This window comes from Salmo trutta, chromosome 19 (genome assembly GCF_901001165.1).
Source record: "Salmo trutta chromosome 19, fSalTru1.1, whole genome shotgun sequence".
Lineage (NCBI taxonomy): Eukaryota > Metazoa > Chordata > Actinopteri > Salmoniformes > Salmonidae > Salmo > Salmo trutta.
The window spans coordinates 29724404-29746059 of record NC_042975.1 but is presented as its reverse complement, the minus strand read 5'-3'; the positions used below and the strand labels follow the sequence as shown (position 1 = coordinate 29746059).

General features: G+C 43.4%; 1 protein-coding gene across 5 annotated transcripts in view; it reads right to left on the bottom strand.

Annotated features, from left to right (window-relative positions):
- The window catches only part of LOC115154316 (nuclear receptor corepressor 1), a 101657-nt gene that overhangs the window by 78041 nt on the left and 1960 nt on the right, over positions 1 to 21656 (bottom strand). For 4 of the 5 annotated variants that reach the window (XM_029700407.1, XM_029700408.1, XM_029700411.1 and 1 more), the window contains exons 2-5: positions 10556 to 10747; positions 7442 to 7536; positions 768 to 987; positions 282 to 464 (exon numbers count right to left, since the gene is read on the bottom strand). In XM_029700407.1, the coding sequence (XP_029556267.1) occupies positions 282 to 464; positions 768 to 987; positions 7442 to 7536; positions 10556 to 10666 (609 nt within the window). In that variant the 5' untranslated portion in view covers positions 10667 to 10747. The remainder of the gene's footprint in view (positions 1 to 281; positions 465 to 767; positions 988 to 7441; positions 7537 to 10555; positions 10748 to 21656) is intronic. The other variant, XM_029700410.1, reaches the window with a different exon arrangement.

Below are 21656 nucleotides of genomic sequence, written 5' to 3'. Positions count from 1 at the left end.
GGCTTTTCACTCAGTTATAATATCTTGTGAAATATTTGTATTAGTGGGTATGTATGCATGACAAAAATAAATTTGTTTTAGGTCAATCAACATTCCATCAGATGTCATTTTGATGCATTTGGTTTATGGGCACTGTTTAAATCAACTCCAATATTTATGCTATTGGCTAGAGCTCCAAGATAGGAAATCTTTCTTATCAATACAAATCACAGAATATGAATAATTTCAACAGGTCTGGGGCAGGCTAGTAAAGTGTGTCATGTAACAATGGCCTAACGCACCTGCTTCTTCTTCAGCTTGAAGATCTGCTGCTCCACTTTAGCGATCTCTCTGTCCACACGGTCCATGCTCTGGATCAGCTCCTCCTTGGACAATCTGGAGGGCGAGCTGTCAGGCACCTCCCCCACATGGTGCAGCCCTCCTGGGGCCTGGGACTCGGCTTTCATGCCACTGAACTGGGTCTCCTGGAACACAGACAGAGAAAGTGTGAGTCCACTGCAGTCAACGAGGGTTCAATACATTGTGCATGTTTGAGATTGACTGCATTGTAGTCGGAATGCACAGTCACTGACGGACTGTACAGAATCTACAACTCAACTTGTATCCCAAATAAATTATCATTATGTGATCAAAATGAGCCATGCTGCACCACACCTTGCTGAAATCGATACCCTCAAACATATTGAAAGTCATTGAGGGTTTAATACATTGCTTTAGCCATCGTTTTCTATGTCTTTATTAGAACTAGGTAGCTAGGCGACGTGCACCTTCTTGACCTCCCCTACGTTGGCTCTGAGGCTGTCCTGGACCTGGTGGGACTGCAGGGATAAAATGATGCCCCCGGGCAGGGCACCGCGGGCGAAGTGGGCCTCGGAGACAGTCTCCATGCGGGGCCGCTTGGCCTCCAGAGCCTCGTGGCCGTCAGCCTGCTGCTGGGAGGTGACACTGTGGAACTGCTGCTCGTAGCCATGACGTCTCTCTGGGGGCCTGGAGGGGGAAGGTAAACATCAGATCACACACACACTCCTCCTGATACAGGAATAACATCTATAGTGACTACCTTCTACAATGACTACCTTCTACAATAACAACCTTCTACAATAACATCTATGCCAGGGGTGCTCAAGTATTATTTGAGAAGGTCCGGTCACACAAATTTCCTAGGTGGCAAAAGTCCGGATGGATAGTCATTCATCAGCGTAGCAACAAACCCCAACCCATGCTACCCCAAACTGTTGTTGTTACAATTCTACATATTTTTCATGTCTAATGCATGTTAATATGATACCAGGGGTCATAGCCTTACCGAGATGCAAAGAATCTTGGTCGACTGAGAGTTGTCTGATCTTCCAACTAATTGATTGAATTTTAATGTATATTTTTCCATTTACAGACACATCCTATGAGTTTATCAAATCAACTTTATGCACTGAGATGGTCTGAGGCTTTAAGCGCACCGCTTGATGAAATAATGAAGACAAGTGACTAGGAAGGTGTCCGACTGCAATTGACTTGATTGTGCTCATATTTGTTGCGCGATAGATAAATAAAAGTTGACCAAAAATCCCTCATTCGTTGAGAAAATAAATAATAATAAAAAACACATTCCCTAAACCCTTGCTCTCTTTATGTGACACAAGTATGCGTCGCACGCACGTGATCAATACGCCCTGACCTAAAGCATATCATAATCACATCAATAAAATCGGTTATAACAAACTCCAAACACATGACAGCAAAATGGATGCAGAGGACGTGACAAAAACTTGAAAACGGGGGAATGTTTACTTGTTACTCAGGAGGTAAAATGGGAAGTCGGATGTGTAGAATAAATTTGACTAGTTGTGAAAAACACTGGAGATGAAGAAAAAGAATGTAAGGAGCAGGCACTGTGTATATTATGTCTGCCAAACAGGTGCTGTTAGAATATAATATATTTTCTGATCGTTTGGAGAATGTAAACAAATGATAAGCATACCAGAGTCTGTTGTAATGTATTTTTTTTTGTTTAACAGCAAAGACTAAAATCAGTAGCATTCATTTGTGAAATGGAACAATTTATTTATTGTTCACGCTAATTATGCAAGGGTTGCTTTATTTTAAAACAAAAATGCTTGATTGCATTTCAAATCCTGAATGACTCACATGCTGTGTGATGACATGAACGAATGAATAATTGATTGATAAAGTATTGAAATATTGGCCTAAGAAAGTTATGGTATTAAGACTAAACAGAATGCCCTCTTTAGCCTACAGCTCAATGGTGGTTATACAAGGCTGCTATACGAAGCCTACTAATGATAACATTACATATTATTATAATGAGAGATAAAGAAAAATATCAGGTGAAACATTTTTGTAAATGTATTAAAAATAAATACCTTATTTACATAAGTATTCAGACCCTTTGCTAGGAGACTTGAAATTGAGCTTAAATCAAATGTTATTTGTCACATGCACCGAATACAACAGGTGTTCCTTAGTGAAATGCTTACAGTGAGGGAAAAAAGTATTTGATCCCCTGCTGATTTTGTACGTTTGCCCACGGACAAAGAAATGATCAGTCTATAATTTTAGTGGTTGGTTTATTTGAACAGTGAGACAGAATATCAACAAAAAAATCCAGAAAAACACATGTCAAAAATGTTATAAATTGATTTGCATTTTAATGAAGGAAATAAGTATTTGACCCCTCTGCAAAACATGACTTAGGCAAAACTCTTGTTGGCAATCGGAGGTCAGACGTTTCTTGTAGTTGGCCACCAAGTTTGCACACATCTCAGGAGGGATTTTGTTCCACTCCTCTTTGCAGATCTTCTCCAAGTCATTAAGGTTTCGAGGCTGACGTTTGGCAACTCGAACCTTGAGCTCCCTCCACAGATTTGATGGGATTAAGGTCTGGAGACTGGCTAGGCCACTCCAGGACTTCTTGAGCCACTCCTTTGTTGCCTTGGCCGTGTGTTTTGGTCATTGTCATGCTGGAATACCCATCCACGACCCATTTTCAATGCCCTGGCTGAGGGAAGGAGGTTCTCACCCAAGATTTGACGGTACATGACCCCGTCCATCGTCCCTTTGATGCAGTGAAGTTGTCCTGTCCCCTTAGCAGAAAAACACCCCCAGAGCATAATGTTTCCACCTCCATGTTTGACGGTGGGGATGGTGTTCTTGGGGTCATAGGCAGCATTCCTCCTCCTCCAAACACGGCGAGTTGAGTTGATGCCAAAGAGCTCCATTTTGGTCTCATCTGACCACAACACTTTCACCCAGTTGTCCTCGGAATCATTCAGATGTTCATTGGCAAACTTCAGACGGGCATGTATATGTGCTTTCTTGAGCAAGGGGACCTTGCAGGCCCTGCAGGATTTCAATCCTTCACTGCGTAGTGTGTTAAATTGTTTTCTTGGTGACTATGGTCCCAGCTGCCTTGAGATCATTGACAAGATCCTCCCGTGTAGTTCTGGGCTGATTCCTCACCGTTCTCATGATCATTGCAACTCCACGAGGTGAGATCTTGCATGGAGCCCCAGGCCGAGGGAGATTGACAGTTCTTTTGTGTTTCTTCCATTTGCGAATAATCACACCAACTGTTGTCACCTTCTCACCAAGCTGCTTGGCGATGGTCTTGTAGCCCATTCCAGCCTTGTGTAGGTCTACAATCTTGTCCTGACATCCTTGGAGAGCGCTTTGATCTTGGCCATGGTGGAGAGTTTGGAATCTGATTGATTGATTGCTTCTGTGGACAGGTGTCTTTTATACAGGTAACAAGCTGAGATTAGGAGCACTCCCTTTAAGAGTGTGCTCCTAATCTCAGCTCGTTACGTGTATAAAAGACACCTGGGAGCCAGAAATCTTTCTGATTGAGAGGGGGTCAAATACTTATTTCCCTCATTAAAATGCAAATCAATTTATAAAATTTTTGACATGCGTTTTTCTGGATTTTTATGTTGTTATTCTGTCTCTCACTGTTCAAATAAAACTATAGACTGATCATTTCTTTGTCAGTGGGCAAATGTACAAAATCAGCAGGGGATAAAATACTTTTTCCCCCTCACTGTACTTACAAGCACTTAATCAACAATGCAGTTCAAAAATACCTAAAAAAGTAAGATAAAAGTAACAAATAATTAAAGCGTAGCAGTAAATAACAATAGCGGGGCTATATAAAGGGGGGTACTGGTACAGAGTATGTCAATGTGCGGGGGCACCAGTGTTAAGGTAGTATGTACATGTAGGTAGAGTTATTAAAGTGATAATAGGTCACAACAGAGTGTAGCAGCAGCATAGAAGAGTGGGGAGGGGCAATGCAAATAGTCTGGGTAGCCATTTTATTATGTGTTCAGGAGTCTTACGGCTTGGGGGTAGAAGCTGTTTAGAAGCCTCTTGGACCTAGACTGGGCACTCCAGTACTGCTTTCCGTGCAGTAGCAGAGAGAACAATCTATGACTAGGGTGGCTGGATTCTACGACAATTTTCAGGGCCTTCCTCTGACACTGCCTGGAATAGAGGTCCTGGATGGCAGGAAGCTTGGCCCCAGTGATGTACTGGGCTGTGCACACTACCCTCTGTAGCGCCTTGCGGTCAGAGGCAGAGCAGTTGCCATACCAGGCAGAGATGAAACCCGTCAGGGTGCATGCAAGTGAATCCTGTTTCCATTGATCATCCTTGAGATGTTTCTACAACTTGGAGTCCATCTGTGGTAAATTCAATTGATTGGGCATGATTAGGAAAGGCACACACCTGCCTAAATAAGGTCCCACAGTTGACAGTGCATGTCAGAGCAAACGCCAAGCCATGGGATCGAAGGAATTGTCTGTAGAGCTCGGAGACAGGATTGTGTCGAGGCACAGATCTGGGGAAGGGTACCAAAACATTTCTGCAGCAATGAAGGTCCCCAAGAACACAGTGGCCTCCATCATTCTTCAATAGAAGGAGTTTGGAACCACCAAGACTCTTCCTAGAGCTGAATGCCAGGCCAAACTGAGCAATCAGGGGGAGAAGGGCCTTGGTCAGGGAGGTGACCAAGAACCCAATGGTCACTCTGACAGAGCTCCAGAGTTCCTCTGTAAAGATGGGAGAACCTTCCAGAAGGACAACCATCTCCGCAGCACTCCACCAAATTACGCCTTTATGGTAGTAGCCAGACAGAAGCCACTCCTCAGTAAAAGGCACGACAGCCAGCTTGGAGTTTGCCAAAATGGCACCTAAAGACTCTCAGACCATAAGAAACAAGATTCTCTGGTCTGATGAAACCAAGATTGTACTGTTTGGCCTGAATGCCAAGCGTCACGTCTGGAGGAAACCTGGCACCATTCCTACGGTGAAGCTAGGTGGCAGCAACATAGTGTGGGGGTGTTTTTCAGCGACAGGTACTGGGAGACTAGTCAGGATCGAGGCAAATATGAACAGAGCAAAGTACAGAGAGATCCTTGATGAAAACCTACTCAGGACCTCAGACTGGGGTGAAGGTTCACCTTCCAACAGGACAACGACCTTAAGTACACAGCCAAGACAACTCAGGAGTAGCTTCAAGACAAGTCTCTGAATGTCATTGAGTGGCCCAGGCAGAGCCGGACTTGAACCCGATTGAACATCTCTGGAGAGACCTGAAAATAGCTGAGCAGCAATGCTCCCCATCCAACCTGACAGAGCTTGAGAGGATCTGCAGAGAAGAATGGGAGAAACTCCCCAAATACAGGTGTGCCAAGCTTATAGCGTCATACCCAAGAAGACTCGAGGCTGTAATTGCTTCCAAAGGAGCTTCAACAAAGTACTGATCCAGAGTAAAATTTCTGAATACTCATGTAAATGTGATATGTTTATATAAGAAATTATCAAACATTACTAAAAATCAGTTTTTGCTTTGTCATTATTGTGTGTAGATTGATGAGGAAAAAAACAAATTTCATACATTTTAGAATAAGGCTATAACCTAACAAAATGTGGAAAAAGTCAAGTGGTCTGAATACTTTCCAAAGGCACTGTATATGGATGATTTATAAAGCCAGGCACATTTAACAGTTAGACTATTGATTATAGACCTAATTAAGTTGGGGTTTCCCCTCTCCTCACTTTTCTTTCGGTACATTTTACCCCTTTTTCTTGTGATATCCAAACTGGTAGTTACAGTCTTGTCCCATCGCTGCAACTCCCGTACGGACTCGGGAGAGGCGGAGGTCGAGAGCCAAGCATCCCCCGAAACACAACCCTGCCAAGCTGCACTGCTTTCAGATACACTGCTCGCTTAACCCGGAAGCCACCAATGTGTCGGAGGAAACACGGTCCAACTGGTGAATTCAGCGTGCATGCGCCTGGCCCTCCACAAGGAGTTGCCAGGGCACGATGAGACAAGGGCATCCCGGCTAGCTAAACCCTCCCCTAACCCGGATGACGCTGGGACAATTGTTCGCCGCGTCATGGGTCTCCCGGTCGCAGCCGGCTGTGAGACAGCCTGGGATCCAACCCGGGTCTGTAGTGACGCCTCTAGCACTACCATGCAGTGCCTTAAAACGCTGCCCCAATCAGGAGGGCCCCTCACTTTTTGTAGACAATTAAGGCAAGTGCTGTTTTTTCATCTCTTAACGCTGCTGCTGCATCCGCTGCATTGTTCTCAACAGCAACATGCTGGGTAACTTTGCTATTATGCACATAGCAACACGGTCTAGAAAAAGGCGCCAATTCAACAGCGCATTGATGTTTCAGAACCGCGGACAGCGACCGCTATCCAACACGGGAAAAAGGGCATTTGTTATAAAATAATATTTTTATTAGGTGTTGTACCATTGTTCTTACGTAATATAACCATATACAATTGCAGTAGCACGTCTCAGTGATGGACCGCACCATCCCCACGGCATCCACAATGGACAGGCGAGAGTCAGACCGGTGTCTTGTACACCATAAAATAGAATTGTTACTACTGCTCGACTAAATTAATCTCGGGCAACCAACAGCCTATAGACCAGTTGACAAAATTGGGTGAGCCCTAGAAGCTGCATTCCGTATTGACCCTGTTCTGAGTCAGGATCCGGAACTCAGAACAGGGTTTTATGCACTAGTACATTCTATAGCAGGGATGTTCAATGTCGGTCCTGTAGGGCCGAAACACTTCTGGTTTTCGTCCTTTCCTTCAAAAACATGGGACACCAGGTGAGTGCAAATAAAAACCAGAATTTAACAGCGCTGCTCTATAGGATGGTTTCCCAGACACCAGATAACGCCCAGTCCTAGACTAAAAGGCATGTGGAGACTCTCGATTGAAACTACTTCTTCGTCCAAGACTAGGCTTAATATGGGTCAGGTAAACTGGCCATACGAGTAGACCTTTTCTTTTGTGCTACTTTTAGGATAACTGAAAAATCCCAGAAATTACTGTCATCATCCCCCCAACAGACTATAACAGGCTTTTGAAGCTGAGGTGGCCGTTGGTATCATTAAGTACCTCTCAGTTCCAGGGTGGAATTCCGAAAGCAAGGAAGGCCTTCGTCGACCTTGCTGGTCCTGCAGGTGACCTCTGTAGTCCGGGACGGTGAACTCCTACACACACACACACACACACACAGTAAGCAAACTATAATAACATGCTGGTTTAGACTAGAGCCAGTTGCACAGTGAACAGGGCAGGTCTGCACAGCCACGAGACACAGCCTGTTGATAACACATGGCATGTCAGAGCAACAACACATTTCACCAAAACGGCGCTATTGCCCAAAACAATCGATAACAATTCAAAAAATAAAAATGTTTAAGATAAAAACTACTTGTAGGGCCCTATGCTTTCAGAATGAAAAAAAACAATAATTTAAAAAAAGCCCAGCATTGCAGAGGAGGCAGAGACGTTTGCGCCTATGATACACTATCAAAGGGGAAAGCTCTCTACTTGATGATTATTAACGATTTACACAAAAGTCTGAACAGCCACCGCAGAGAAGCAACAAGACACTTTGAGGGTGTGATTGTGCAACACTGCGGTTATTAGCCCAATTGCTACATCAATGCACACGTCCTCGAGCACCTTTTTACCTCAGTCAAACTAGAAATCAAAATCAGTTTCATTGCTTTCAAGTGAGGCCAGTGAATAGATATTTTTTTTTTCAACAAAAAAAAACTGGTTTATGTTAAATGCATCCATTTTTATCTAATTATCAAATCATTTCTGGGTAACAATTAAGTACCTTGCTGTGATTGTTGTCAGCAAAGAATTTCTCAAGCAATAATTTAGCTAGGACTGTGTGCGTGATCTGAGTGGGGAGGGGAAAACTGAAAACTGTTGGCAGAGAGGTTTGGAACTTTATTGTTAACTCATTTATGATGACACCATGCAAGCAAACTGCATCCCACCACAACAGGCAGACATTTCAGGGGGTCTTTTCAAACAACTCATACACTAAAAGGGCATTATCATTATTTTCACATTATTCCAACCTCATAGTATAAAACACAGGAAATCACATTTGACTGCACTGGGCCTTTAAAGGCTTCTATCAGGGAGTAATTAGCATTTCATGCCCTTTTGCTATCAGCACACTGTGACCTACAAACAAACCTGAGCATGTCAATGCACGTAACAGAAAGTTCAGCCCTACCTAGACCAAACATTTCCTAAAACAACCCTTATTTTTCCACATACAGAGTTTGTAAAAAAAAAAAATGTTTTCCATTGACCACTAATCAAATCAACCTAACAAACATGAAACAACCTTTGTGATCATGTTGCAGTAACTGCAAGGAAAACCTAGCGCATCTCTCAACTTTGTCAGACCAAATGCTAACTAATTAATCGCAAAACAGTTAATGTCTGCACAAAACAACAAAAAAGTTAGGCATTTTAATGTATTCTCCAATTACCCAACAAATGGTCCTACACACATGCAGAAAGTTCATTTCCATGTAAAAATATCAGGCATTGATGATTATGTTGCAGTAAATGTGAAACCAGAGTGAAAGCAGCGATACTAGAGGTGAACAGTTGGCCTCTGTGTGAATCAGTTCATCAAGCCCTGAGGAATGCACAACACTGAGCAGAGATAACCAAATTGATTTATAGCCATGGAAATCCAGCGCTTTCTGGAGTCTTTCATCTGACCAGGGGGAAGTGGTGGAGAGAAAAACACTCACAACACTGCATAGCTCTGGTCTGGCTAGAGCCATGCTAAACTTAGCTAGAACAGTGGGTTCTGGCATATTCAAGGAGAGATAAAAACAGTGAAGTGTTCAGAAACATGCACACACCTCTTTATAGGCTGAAGCTTTTTGTAGCTCTTTGCCTATCCATGCAAAAACATATGTTTTACACACTGAGTAATTTTCATAACCCAATGACCAAAATAAAAACATTCTCAGATGAAGTCGAAAGGGTCAGACACAGAGAAATATGACCCCCGATAGGTACTTAGCACCTCGGCACAGTGTCGGCTGTTAACATCCCTAATGTGAACAACAAAGTTAAAAGTGCACTACGCAGAATTTGCTACGCCATTTCCCGGTTGCTAAAATTCTAAACAGTTCCCCTAATGCAAGCAAATAATAGTGTAGAGAATCACGATGGGGTTGAGGTCAGGGCTCTGTGCAGGCCAGCAACCGAGGACAGACGATTTCTACGCGCTTCAGCACTCAGCGGTCCCGTTCCGTGAGCTTGTGTAGCCTACCACTTCACGGCTGAGCCGTTTCCACTTCACAATAACAACACTTAGTTGACCGGGGCAGCTCTAGCAGAGCAGAAATTTGATGAACTGTCTTGTGGGAAAGGTGGCATCCTATGACGGTGCCACGTTAAAAGTCACTGAGCACTTCAGTAAGGCCCTTCTACTGCCAATGTTCGTCTATGGAGATCGCATGGCTGTGTACTCAATTTTATACACCTGTCAACAACGGGAGTGGCTGAAATAGCCGAATCGACTAATTAGAAAGGGTGTCCACATAGTTTTGTATATATAGTGTATTTCAGTACACTCGTAACAACTTAAGCATTACAAAACTTATATTCAATAAAATAACCTCATGTAACAAATAACCCTTTCATTTATTTGTTGACCAAATTCGTCACGCTCTCACTGACCTCCATACAAAAACTCCTTGCTTGGTGAGCAAAAATACACCACCTGCTAAAGAGTTGGTCTCTCTCTCTTCTTCTCTGATTATAGTGATCATTTCACATTAGGTGATAAATCGGTTGATCATTATAACCACAAGTGCACTGTAATAATACTAAAGCAGCCAGAGTAAAAAAAAAAAAAAAAAATGACTTGAGAATAACTCAATTGCTGTACCTTTAGACTGTTCAAGCCAGTGGATACTCTTGCTTTCACTTGAACACGAGAAGTCTGCATGATTCCAGAGCAGATCCTGAGGCATGTCTCATCTTGAAATCTCTATTTTCCATTATATTATGGATTCAGCATTAACATGCAATAGTGAATAATTTGCATGGAGAGAGAGGAATTCTTGCTAGTAGGTGTAAAACATTTTTTTATAATAATGTTTTAAAAGATGCAGTGCAGTGCAATCATTAAGAGTTTGAGAGAGTAATGACGTTTCTCTGAGCTCAGTTTCTTACCTGTTGGTGGCGTGTGGTGCTGAAGGTGTACTGGACAGAGTGTGATGGGTAGCGGCTCTGCTCACTGCTGAAGCTGCCCTGTGTAGGGGGATAGCCCGAGCTACTGGACATCCTGGCTCCGGGTTGAGCCGGGCGGGCTGTTGCTGCACTGATCAGGGGCTCTGCTGGAGCATGGCTGGAGACCCAAACCACCTGAGGTAGGACAGATAGAGGGACACTAGTGTTGCACGGTATACCGAAATGTCGATACATTTTCAATACTAGAACATGAAAAACGGATTGGTACTAGAATGCTACTTTTGGTATTTCTGTCAAATGTGTCTGTATCAGTGCAGCCGGCCCCTTATTATTGTGCACATCGTGCCTGCCTACTTACTCATTGCTAGCCTGCACAGAGAGGCTGGCCTGGTGCATGTTAACTACTGTACAGCATGTGTGGGGAGCTAACACACTTGAATAATATGACACCACACGTAGAAATGTTGAACCTGTTAATTACTGTTCACAAAACAATGTCCATACAGGCCAGAAACCTTTACAATGGAAGATGATACCGGTAGCTTCCAGCTTAGTAGGCTAACTTTCCTTGCTAGCTGACAGCTAAAGCCAACATCAATTCACTACCCTAGTACCTTGTTTGTGATACCATAATGCAAGTTAATGCTAAAAATGCAGATTTCATAGCCGATTTCCACCAAACACTTTATTCATTCACTTACTGCATCTATCACCCAAAGATTACCTATTGCCTCAGCACAACGAATGCCTTGTGAATGACGTAACTATTGGTTAAAAAAAATTCAATGGAGCTACTTCTATGCAATGCTGTTGATCTGTACAATGCCACCACTATACTTCACTGTAGGGATGGTGCCAGGTTTCCTCCAGATGTGACACTTGGCATTCAGGCCAAAGAGTTCAATCAGACCAGAGAATCTTGTTTCTCATGATCTGATAGTCTTTAGGTGCCATTTTGCCAAACTCCAAGTGGGCAGTCATGTGCCGTTAACTGAAGAGTGGCTTCTGTCTGGCCACTCTACCATAAAGGCGTGATTTGTTGGAGTGCTGCAGAGACGGGAGAACCTTCCAGAAGGACAACCATCTTCAAAGAGGAACTCTGTCAGAGTGATCGTCGGGTTCTTGGTCACCTCCCTGACCAAGACCCTTCTCCCCTGATTGCTCAGCTTGGCCGGGTGGCCAGCTCTAGGAAGAGTCTTGGTGGTTCCAAACTTCTTCTATTTAAGAATGATGGAGGGCACTGTGTTCTTGGGGACCTTCAATGCTGCAAACATTTTTTGGTACCCTTCCCCAGATCTGTGCCGACACAATCCTGTCTCAGAGCTCTACAGTCAATTCCTTCAACCTCATGGTTTGGTTTTTGCTCTGACATGCACTGTCAACTGTGGGACCTTAAAAAGACAGTTGTCTGCCTTTCCAAATCATTTTTTGAGCAGTAACACAGTCAAAAGTTTGGACACCTCATCAAAAAAGGGGTTCTTAATTTTTTTACATTGCAGAATAATAGTGAAGACATCAAAATTATTAAATAACTCATATCGAATCATGTAGTAACCAAATATGTCTGTTTTACATCCATTGAGAATGACAATAGCTCCCCAACACATTTCGAAAATCTTTCCAGCTCTCTCCTTTTTGTTAACCACTCAGCGTGAAAGTGAAAAATGTGATGCTCTGATCCAGTGGCATCCACATAAAATAAGCCTAGATTACTTCTTATCAGTGCTTGACTTGGACAGAAATAGGTTCCGGTACTCATTGTGGGTGCTGGTACTGTTAATATTTACAGTTGAAGTCGGAAGTTTACATACACCTTAGCCAAATACATTTACTCAACTTGGACAATTCCTGACATTTAATCCTAGTAAAAATTCCCTGTATTAGGCCAGTTAAAATAAAGTGGTGATCCTAAGATTGTGAAATGTCAGAATAATAGTAGAGAATTATGTATTTCAGCTTTTATTTCTTTCATCACATCCCCAGTGGGTCACCTGAAACCTCACCTCTTTAAGGAATACCTGAAAAACGAAATTTAATGACTCCAACCTAAGTGTATGTACTTCAGACTTCAACTGTAGGTGCAGGAGCTCCACAATACTTTTGAGCTAATATTCTATAACATTTGAGTAGCCGGTACTCAGCTCCGGTGAACTCCTTCCCAAGTTAAGCACTGCTTGTTATCCCTTGCGCAAATAGCCTACAGCTGTGTCTGTCCTGAGCTCACTGGCGCAGGAAACCGAGGGCCCATAATATTTTATACAATGCTGCAAATTGGCTAGTGCAAGCATTGGGCCGGACCAAAGTTAATACGTTTCAAGTTTGTTGCAGACAGGCAATGTGTAGCCAATGTGATTTATAGGAGAGAAGAAAAAAAATCCCCTTTGAAAAAAAATATAATAAAAAAAAAAAATCCGGATATTTTCTGCCTGCAATGTTTTAATTTGTTGGCTTTATGTAGGCAATGGCAATAAGTTACTTTTTAGGTTATCATTTTAAATTAGATTTGTATACAATTTTCGTGAACCACTTGAAAATGATTGAGATATGAAGATGTTACTATAAAAATGTGCAAATGAAGACCATCGCTGGCACACAGATCGTTAGAAATTAGAAGATAAATTGGCATTCCACATGAGAAAGGTTGCCGACTCTTCGTATAACCTATTGCCGGCAACTTCAGGAGTGTAATGGCATAATTTGCGAAAGCCAGCAGGAGGAGAAGAGTTGGGTTAGGTTACGTTTTTTTCTCTTCGTCATGTTGTTATCTAGATATCTGGTGCCCTCGAGGCATTTGTCAAATTACGTCAAACCATAAAGCATCAGACAAGCTCAATGCATATAGTTGATTTTATTAAAACATATAGGGTGTGTCTATATGGAAAAATACACATTTACAAATTTTGATTGGTCGAAAGAACACAACTTTCAGAAACCAAGATTATTTTTAGTGAAGACAGCCCTAAACAGGACGCACCTGAGCTCAATTTCAAGTCTCATAGCAAAGGGTCTGGATACTTATGCAAATAAGGTATCCGTTTATTTTTAATACATTTGCAGAAAATTCTAAAAACCTGTTTTCACTTTGTCATTATGGGGTATTGTGTGTAGATTGACAGGGGAAAATGTTGATTTAATCTATTTTATAATAAGGCTGAAACAGGTCTGAAAACTTTCCAAATTCACTGTATGTTCATGTTTTTAGTGTTGGCCTTAAAGTATACAATTTCAATCACATTATAGGTTGCAGTTGTTTTGTGTACCCTATTTAAATACCCTAAACTGTACCCCGCATATATACTGTGTAGAGTGCTGCTACCCGATATTATGGTCGGGTTAGGGCCTGTTTTTTCCATCAATAACTATGAAATGGGCAGGGCTTCATTAAATTGATCACTAACATTTTGAAGCTAAACTATCCTTGTGCTCTGCTGCGCAGTAGAGTCATATCTGACTATGATCATAACATGGGGTCAGAAGTGCTTCAACCTCAAATATATTTTCTTACTTCACAGAAAATAATGTTCCTTGAGTTGACTGAGTTTAGAGTGATGAAAAGTAGCTAACAGCTACCTGCTCTCATGTCTCTTCATTGAGCAGAGCAGCCCAAGCAGAGATGTTGATATGGTTACTCAGACCTGCCATGAGCAGAGCGCATGCAGAGGTGCAGGCAGCGAGTGAGCGATTTAGAGGCGCTAATGAAATTTAAAAAAAAAAAAAAATGTTTTGTCACATACACCGAATACAACAGGTGTAGACCTTAGTGAAATGCTTAACTACAAGCCCTTAACCAACAATGCAGTTTTTAGATAAGTGTTTAGTAAAAATAGGTAAGTAAAAACAACAAATAATTTAAGAGCAGCAGTAAAATAACAGTAGTGAGGCTTTATACAGGGGGTACCGGTACAGAGTCAATGTGCGGGGGCACAGGTTAGTCGAGGTAATATGTACATGTAGGTAGAGTTAAAGTGACTATGCATAGATAATAAACAGAGTAGCAGCAACGTAATAGATGGGGGGGGGGGGGGCTTCTAAAGCTGTTTAGAAGCCTCTTGGACCTAGACTTGGCATTCCGGTATTGTTTGCCTTCCTCTGACACCGTCTGGTATAGAGATCCTGGATGGCAGGAAGCTTGGCCCCAGTGATGTACTGGGCGGTAAGCACTACCCTTTGTAGTGCCTTGCAATCGGAGGCCGAGCAGTTGCCATACCAGGCAGAGATGCAACCAGTCAGGATGTTCGAGGGAGCAGCTGTAGAACTTTTGGAGGATCTGAGGACCCATGCAAAATCTTTTCTGTCTCCTGGGCGGGAACGAGCTTTGTCATGCTCTCTTCACGACTGTCTTGGTGTGCTTGGACCATGTTTGTTTGTTGGTGGTGTGGACGCCAAGGAACTTGAAGCTCTCAATCTGCTCCACTACAGCCCCGTCGATGAGAATGACGGCATGCTCGGTCCTCCTTTTCCTGTAGTCAACAATCATCTCCTATGTCTTGATCACGTTGAGGGAGAGGTTGTTGTCCTGGCACAACACGGTCAGGTCTCTGATCTCCTCCCTATAGGCTGTCTCATCGTTGTCTGATCAGGGCCTCCAGTGTTGTGTTGTCGGCAAACTTAATGATGGTGTTGGAGTCATGCCTGGTCATGCAGCCATGAGTGAACAAGGAGCGCAGGAGGGGAATGAGCACGCTCCCCTGAGGGGCCCGCGTGTTGAGGATCAGCGTAGCAGATGTGTTGTTACCTACCTTTACCACCTGGGGGCGGCCCATCAGGTAGTCCAGGATACAGTTTCAGAGGGAGGTGTTTAGTCCCAGGGTCCTTAGCCTAGTGATGAGCTTTGTGGGCACTATGGTGTTGAAAGCTGAGCTGTTGTAAACAAATAGCATTCTCACACAGGTGTTCCTTTTGTCCAGGTGAGAAAAGGCAGTGTGGAGTACAATAGAGATTGCATCATCTGTGGATCTGTTGGTGCGGTATGCAAATTGGAGTGGGTCTAGAGTTTCTGGGATAATGGTGTTGATGTGAGCCATGACCAGCCTTTCAAAGCATTTCATGGCTACAGACGTGAGTGCTACGGGTCGGAAGTTATTTAGGCAGGTTACCTTTGTGTTCTTGGGCACAGGCACTATTGTGGTCTGCTTGAAACAAGTTGGTATTACAGACTCAGACAGGTTGAAAATGTCAGCGAAGACACTCGCTAGTTGGTCAGCGCATGCTCGGAGTACACATCCTGGTAATCAGTCTGGCCCTGCGGTCTTGTGAATGTTGGCCTGTTTAAAAGGTCTTACTCACATCGTCTACGGAGAGCGTGATCACACAGTCAACCGGAACAGCTGATGCTCTCATGCATGCTTCAGTGTTGCTTGCCTTGAAGCGAGCATAGAAGTGATTTAGCTCGTTTGGTAGGCCCGTGTCACTGGGCAGCTCTCGGCTGTGCTTCCCTTTGTAGTCTGTAATAGTTTTCAAGCCCTGCCACATCTGACGAGCATCGGACCAAGTGTAGTACGATTTGATCTTAGTCCTGTATTGACACTTTGCCTGTTTGATGGTTCGTCGGAGGGCAGAGCAGGATTTCTTTTTAGCTTCCGGTTTAGAGTCCCACTCCTTGAAAGCAGCAGCTTTAGCATTTAGGTCAGTGCGGATGTTGCCTATAAGCCATGGCTTCTGGTTGGGGTATGTACATACGGTCACTGTGGGGACGACATCGTCGATGCACTTATTGATGATGCCAGTGACTGATGTGGTGTACTCCTCAATGCCATCGGAAGAATCCCAAAACATATACCAGTCTGCAAAACAGTCATGTAGCTTAGCATCTGCTTCATCTGACCACTTTGTTATTGACTGAGTCATTGGTGCTTCCTGCTTTTGTTTTTGCTTGTAAGCGAGAATCCGGAGGACAGAATAATGGTCAGATTTGCCAAATGGTGGGCGAGGGAGAGCTTTGTACGCATCTCTGTGTGTGGAGTAAAGGTGGTCTAGAGTTTTTTTCCCCCTCTGGTTGCACATTTAACATGTTGGTAGAAATGAGGTAAAACGGATTTAAGTTCCGCTGCATTAAAGTCCCTGGCCACTAGGAGCGCCACGGGCATGGGTAGGGCTCGAGCTTAAAATTCATGCCTGTGCAGTAGGGATGCACGATATATCAGTGAACATATCGGAATTGGACGATATTAGCTAAAATGGCAACATCGGTATTGGCCCGATGTCTAGTTTAACACCGATGTGAAAAACCGACGTGCATATCTATAGAACGTAGGTACATGACGCCACATAATATTTTGCGCTACACCTGAAAAACAGCATTCCTAACCTAGCCCACAATGTCTGCTGTGTGGATCGAGCAGTCATTTGAAAGAGGAAGAACATGTCAGCGAGACAATTCAAAGGCAAAATCCATTAACGCTAAGATAATGGAATTCATTGCCCTTGACAATCAACCGTTCTCTGTCGTGGGTGATGTTGGCTTTCACCGACTGGTTGAGCACCGGTACACACAACCAAGTGAGCTATTTTTCAAACGTTACCCTACCAGAGTTACACAGTAATAGCGTCACTGCCATTAGCTTCACAACATACATACCATGGAACGCTGTTTGGGTCTTTGCGTGCCAAAATTATATGTCAAATCACTATTTGACGCGTTAAAAAAAGCTTTTAATTTGACACGTCAAATAACACAGTTCTATTATAGAATGTTGTGTGTTCTGAATTTGCACGTGCAAGCCAAGCGCCACCACTACTATCAGTAGCACTGTCAAAGCTGTACAAAAAAAGTCTGCAAACAAGCAAACACCGCCACAAACGATGTGCTTACAACACCACGCTGGTAATAAAGCATTATTTGCTTGACAGCAACTTCTGGGGAAGCTAGCTAGCTTTAGCTTGGTACCTAGCTAGCACCAATACAACCAGTCTGAAAACAATGACCAGTAGAAACTGCAGTCATTTTCACTATTCTTAGCAATGATTTAGGAATTCTTGTGAGGAGGTAATAGCTAGGTAGCCACTTGCCAGTTGTTCGCCTATTGAAATTGAACTTCAGTTCATGAAAATAGCTAGCCAGCTACTTAACCCTGGTGTCCAAAGCTAACGTTATAAGCAGCCAGCTAGCTTAAAGTAGCTAGTGAGGCTCGACCTGACCGGGTTATGTGTTGTGAAGCTAGCCACAATAAGGATTAGGCAAAATAGTGGAATTTGCGGTTTGCCTTCAAAATAAATGTATGTCATTGACAATCATCAAATCAAAGTTTATTCGTCACGTGCGCCGAATACAACAGGTGTCGACCTTACAGTGAAATGCTTACTTACAGGCTCAAAGCAATAGTGCAAAAAAGGTTAAGTAAGTAAAGAAATAAAACAGTAAAAAGACAGGCTATATACAGTAGCGAGGCTACATACAGACACCGGTTAGTCAGGCTGATTGAGGTAGTATGTGTAGATATGGTTAAAGTGACTATGCATATATGATAAAAAGAGAGTAGCAGTAGCGTAAAAGAGGGGTTGGCGGATGATGGGTGGCGGGACAATGCAGATAACCCGGTTAGCCAATGTGCGGGAGCACTGGTTGGTCGGCCCAATTGAGGTAGTATGTACATGAATGTATAGTTAAAGTGACTATGCATACATGATAAACAGAGTAGCAGCTGCTTAAAAGAGGGTTGAGGGGGGGCACACAATGCAAATAGTCCAGGTAGCCATTTGATTACCTGTTCAGGAGTCTTATGGCTTGGGGGTAAAAGCTGTTGAGAAGCCTTTTGCCCTAGACTTGGCACTCCGGTACCGCTTGCCATGCGGTAGTAGAGAGAACAGTCTATGACTGGGGTCTTTTACAATTTTTAGGGCCTTCCTCTGACACCGCCCCTTCCTCTGACACCGCCTGGTGTAGAGGTTCTGGATGGCAGGCAGCTTAGCCCCAGTGATGTACTGGGCCGTACACACTACCCTCTGTAGTGCCTTGCGGTCAGAGGCCGAACAATTGCCGTACCAGGCAGTGATGCAACCAGTCAGGATGCTCTCAATGTTGCAGCTTTAGAACCTTTTGAGGATCTCAGGACCCATGCCAAATCTTTTTAGTTTCCTGAGGGGGAATAGGCTTTGTCGTGCCCTCTTCACAACTGTCTTGGTGTGTTTGGACCATTCTAGTTTGTTGTTGATGTGGACACCGAGGAACTTGAAGCTCTCAACCTGCTCCACTACAGCCCCGTCGATGAGAATGAGGGCGTGCTCAGTCCTCCTTTTCCTGTAGTCCACAATCATCTCCTTTGTCTTGACTACGTTGAGGGATAGGTTGTTATTCTGGCACCACACGGCCAGGTCTCTGACCTCCTCAATATAGGCTGTCTCGTCGTTGTCTGTGACCACTGTTGTGTCGTCTGCAAACTTAATGGTGTTGGAGTCGTGCCTGGCCATGCAGTCGTGGATGAACAAGAAGAACAGGAGGGGACTGAGCACGCACCCCTGTGGAGCTCCAGTGTTGAGGGTCACCGTGGCAGATGTGTTGCTACCTACCCTCACCACCTGGGGGCGGCCCGTCCAGGATACAGTTGCAGAGGGAGGTGTTTAGTCCCAGGATCCTTAGCTTAGTGATGAGCTTTGAGGGTACTATGGTGTTGAACGCTGAGCTGTAGTCAATGAATAGCATTCTCACATAAGTGCTCCTTTTGTCCAGGTGGGAAAGGGCAGTGTGGAGTGCAATAGAGATTGCATCATCTGTGGATCTGTTTGACTGCTGCGGGTCTGTAGTCATTTAGGCAGGTTGCCTTTGCGTTCTTGGGCACAGGGACTATGGTGGTCTGCTTGAAACATGTTGGTATTACAGACTCAGTCAGGGACAGGTTGAAAACGTCAGTGAAGACACCTGCCAGTTCGTCAGCATATGCCCGGAGCACACGTCCTGGTAATCCGTCTGGCCCCGCAGCCTTGTGTATGTTGACCTGTTTAAAGGTCTTACCCACGTCGGCTACGGAGAGCGTGATCACACAGTTGTCCGGAACAGTTGATGCTCTCATGCATGCCTCAGTGTTGCTTGCCTCGAAGTGAGCATAGAATGATTTAGCTCGTCTGGTAGACTCGTGTCACTGGGCAGCTCGCAGCTGTGTTTCCCTTTGTAGTCTGTAATAGTTTAAAAGTGTAAAAGCCCTGCCACATAAGACGAGCATCGGAGCCGGTGTAGTATGATTCAATTTTAGCCCTGTATTGACGCTTTGCCTGTTTGATGGTTCGCCGCAGGGCATAGCAGGATTTCTTGTAAGCTTCCGGGTTAAGAGTCCCACACCTTGAAAGCGGCAGCTCTACCCTTTAGCTCAGTGCGAATGTTGCCTGTAATCCATGGCTTCTGTTTGGGGTATGTACATACTGTCACAGAAGGTAACAATTGGTGGAATCATGCCATATTTAGACTAGATAATGTTAAACAAGGTTGGAATGTGAAATCAGTCTACTCGGCGACACCCACAGAACACAACTGTTTAGAGTTTACGCAAATATTATCACGGGACTGTGACTGTGTGAAATCACCTCCCCAGTCAGCCTATTGTGTGTATTGATATTCACACTGCACTGTACGGCCTTACCTAAGGATTGGGGATCAATGAAATGGGGTATCAGTCTACTCAATACCCAAGATATGTTTTCCCAATGTCCTCAGAATTATCAGACTTCAAAACATCCACGCAGCATTGTTTTTCCTCAGGAAAAGTGTTCAATACACATAGGTTGACAATAAATGTGGCTCAATTCACAGTTGTTTCAGAGTCCCGCAATAAGAGCTACGATGCTAATGTTCTTTGAGTGTCACTGAGTAGACTGATACCCCATGTCATTGATTGACAATCCATAGGTAAGGCTGTACAGTGAAATAAGTAATGCAATTCTAAAGTATAATACATCCAGTGATTGCAGATGTCAAATTAATAAATTGTCTTTTGTTGATTTTATATAACAAAATTCCAACCTCGTTTAGCATGACCTATTAAATGATGGCATAATTCTACTATTTGTATGCATTTACGTCACTGTCAATGACATACTTTTATTTTGAAGGCTAACAAAGTCCACTATGGGGGCAAATCCTTATTGTGGCTAGTTTCACATAGATGGGTCCGACCACCAGTAATCAAGTAAGAACTGTCTTACAAATTAGAGTTATTTTAGATAACATCTAGCTATATAGTTAGCTAGCTAACTATAACTACTGAAACAGATTGTCATTTTGCTATGTTTTTGGGGAAGAACATTGTTTGCATCCATGAGCTAGCAAGCTTTTTTTATGACCAACACTGTAGGTACGCGAGACAACTTTACCAGCATCATAGCATACGTATTGATGAATCATTGTGACATTTGAAATATGAGTGATAGTGTAATATCTACGCAAAAAAATTACTGAACGCGTTAAATTATTATGTGACGTGCAGTCATATTCAGGTCATGATTGGTCAAGAAGCGTATTGCACACGCCAAAGTGTTATTTGACATGCAAAGAACCAAACAGCGTTCAATAGAAATCCTGGTTGAGAATGAAACAACTGAACAAATGAACAACAAAACAGCACAGGAAGTAAGTGAAAGAAATAGGTTTTTGATTATGTTTTACTGGTAATGGGGACATACGTAAATGTCAACAAAATACATTTTTGTTCAGCGAGGTGTGTGTGTGTAACTTTTATTTAACTAGGCAAGTCAGTTAAGAACAAATTCTTAATTACAATGACGGCCTACCCCGGCCAACGCTGGGCCAAATGTGCGCCGCCCTATGAGACTCCTAATCACGGCCGGATTGGTAGAGCATGGTGTTAGCAACGCCAGCATGGTGTGTGCAATGCCAGGGTTGTGGGTTCGATTCCCACGGGGGGCCAGTACAAAACATTTTTTTTTTTAAATGCACTACTGTAAGTCGCTCTGGATAAGAGCGTCTGCTAAATGACTTAAATGTAATGTAATGTGATACAGCCTGGATTCGAACCAGGGACTGTAGTGATGGCTCTTGCACTGAGATGCAGTGCCCTAGACCACTGCGTCCTTGTGTGTGTGAACTATTTTATTGAACTACAATGCTTAAAAGGGCACAACATTTTTTAAATCTATA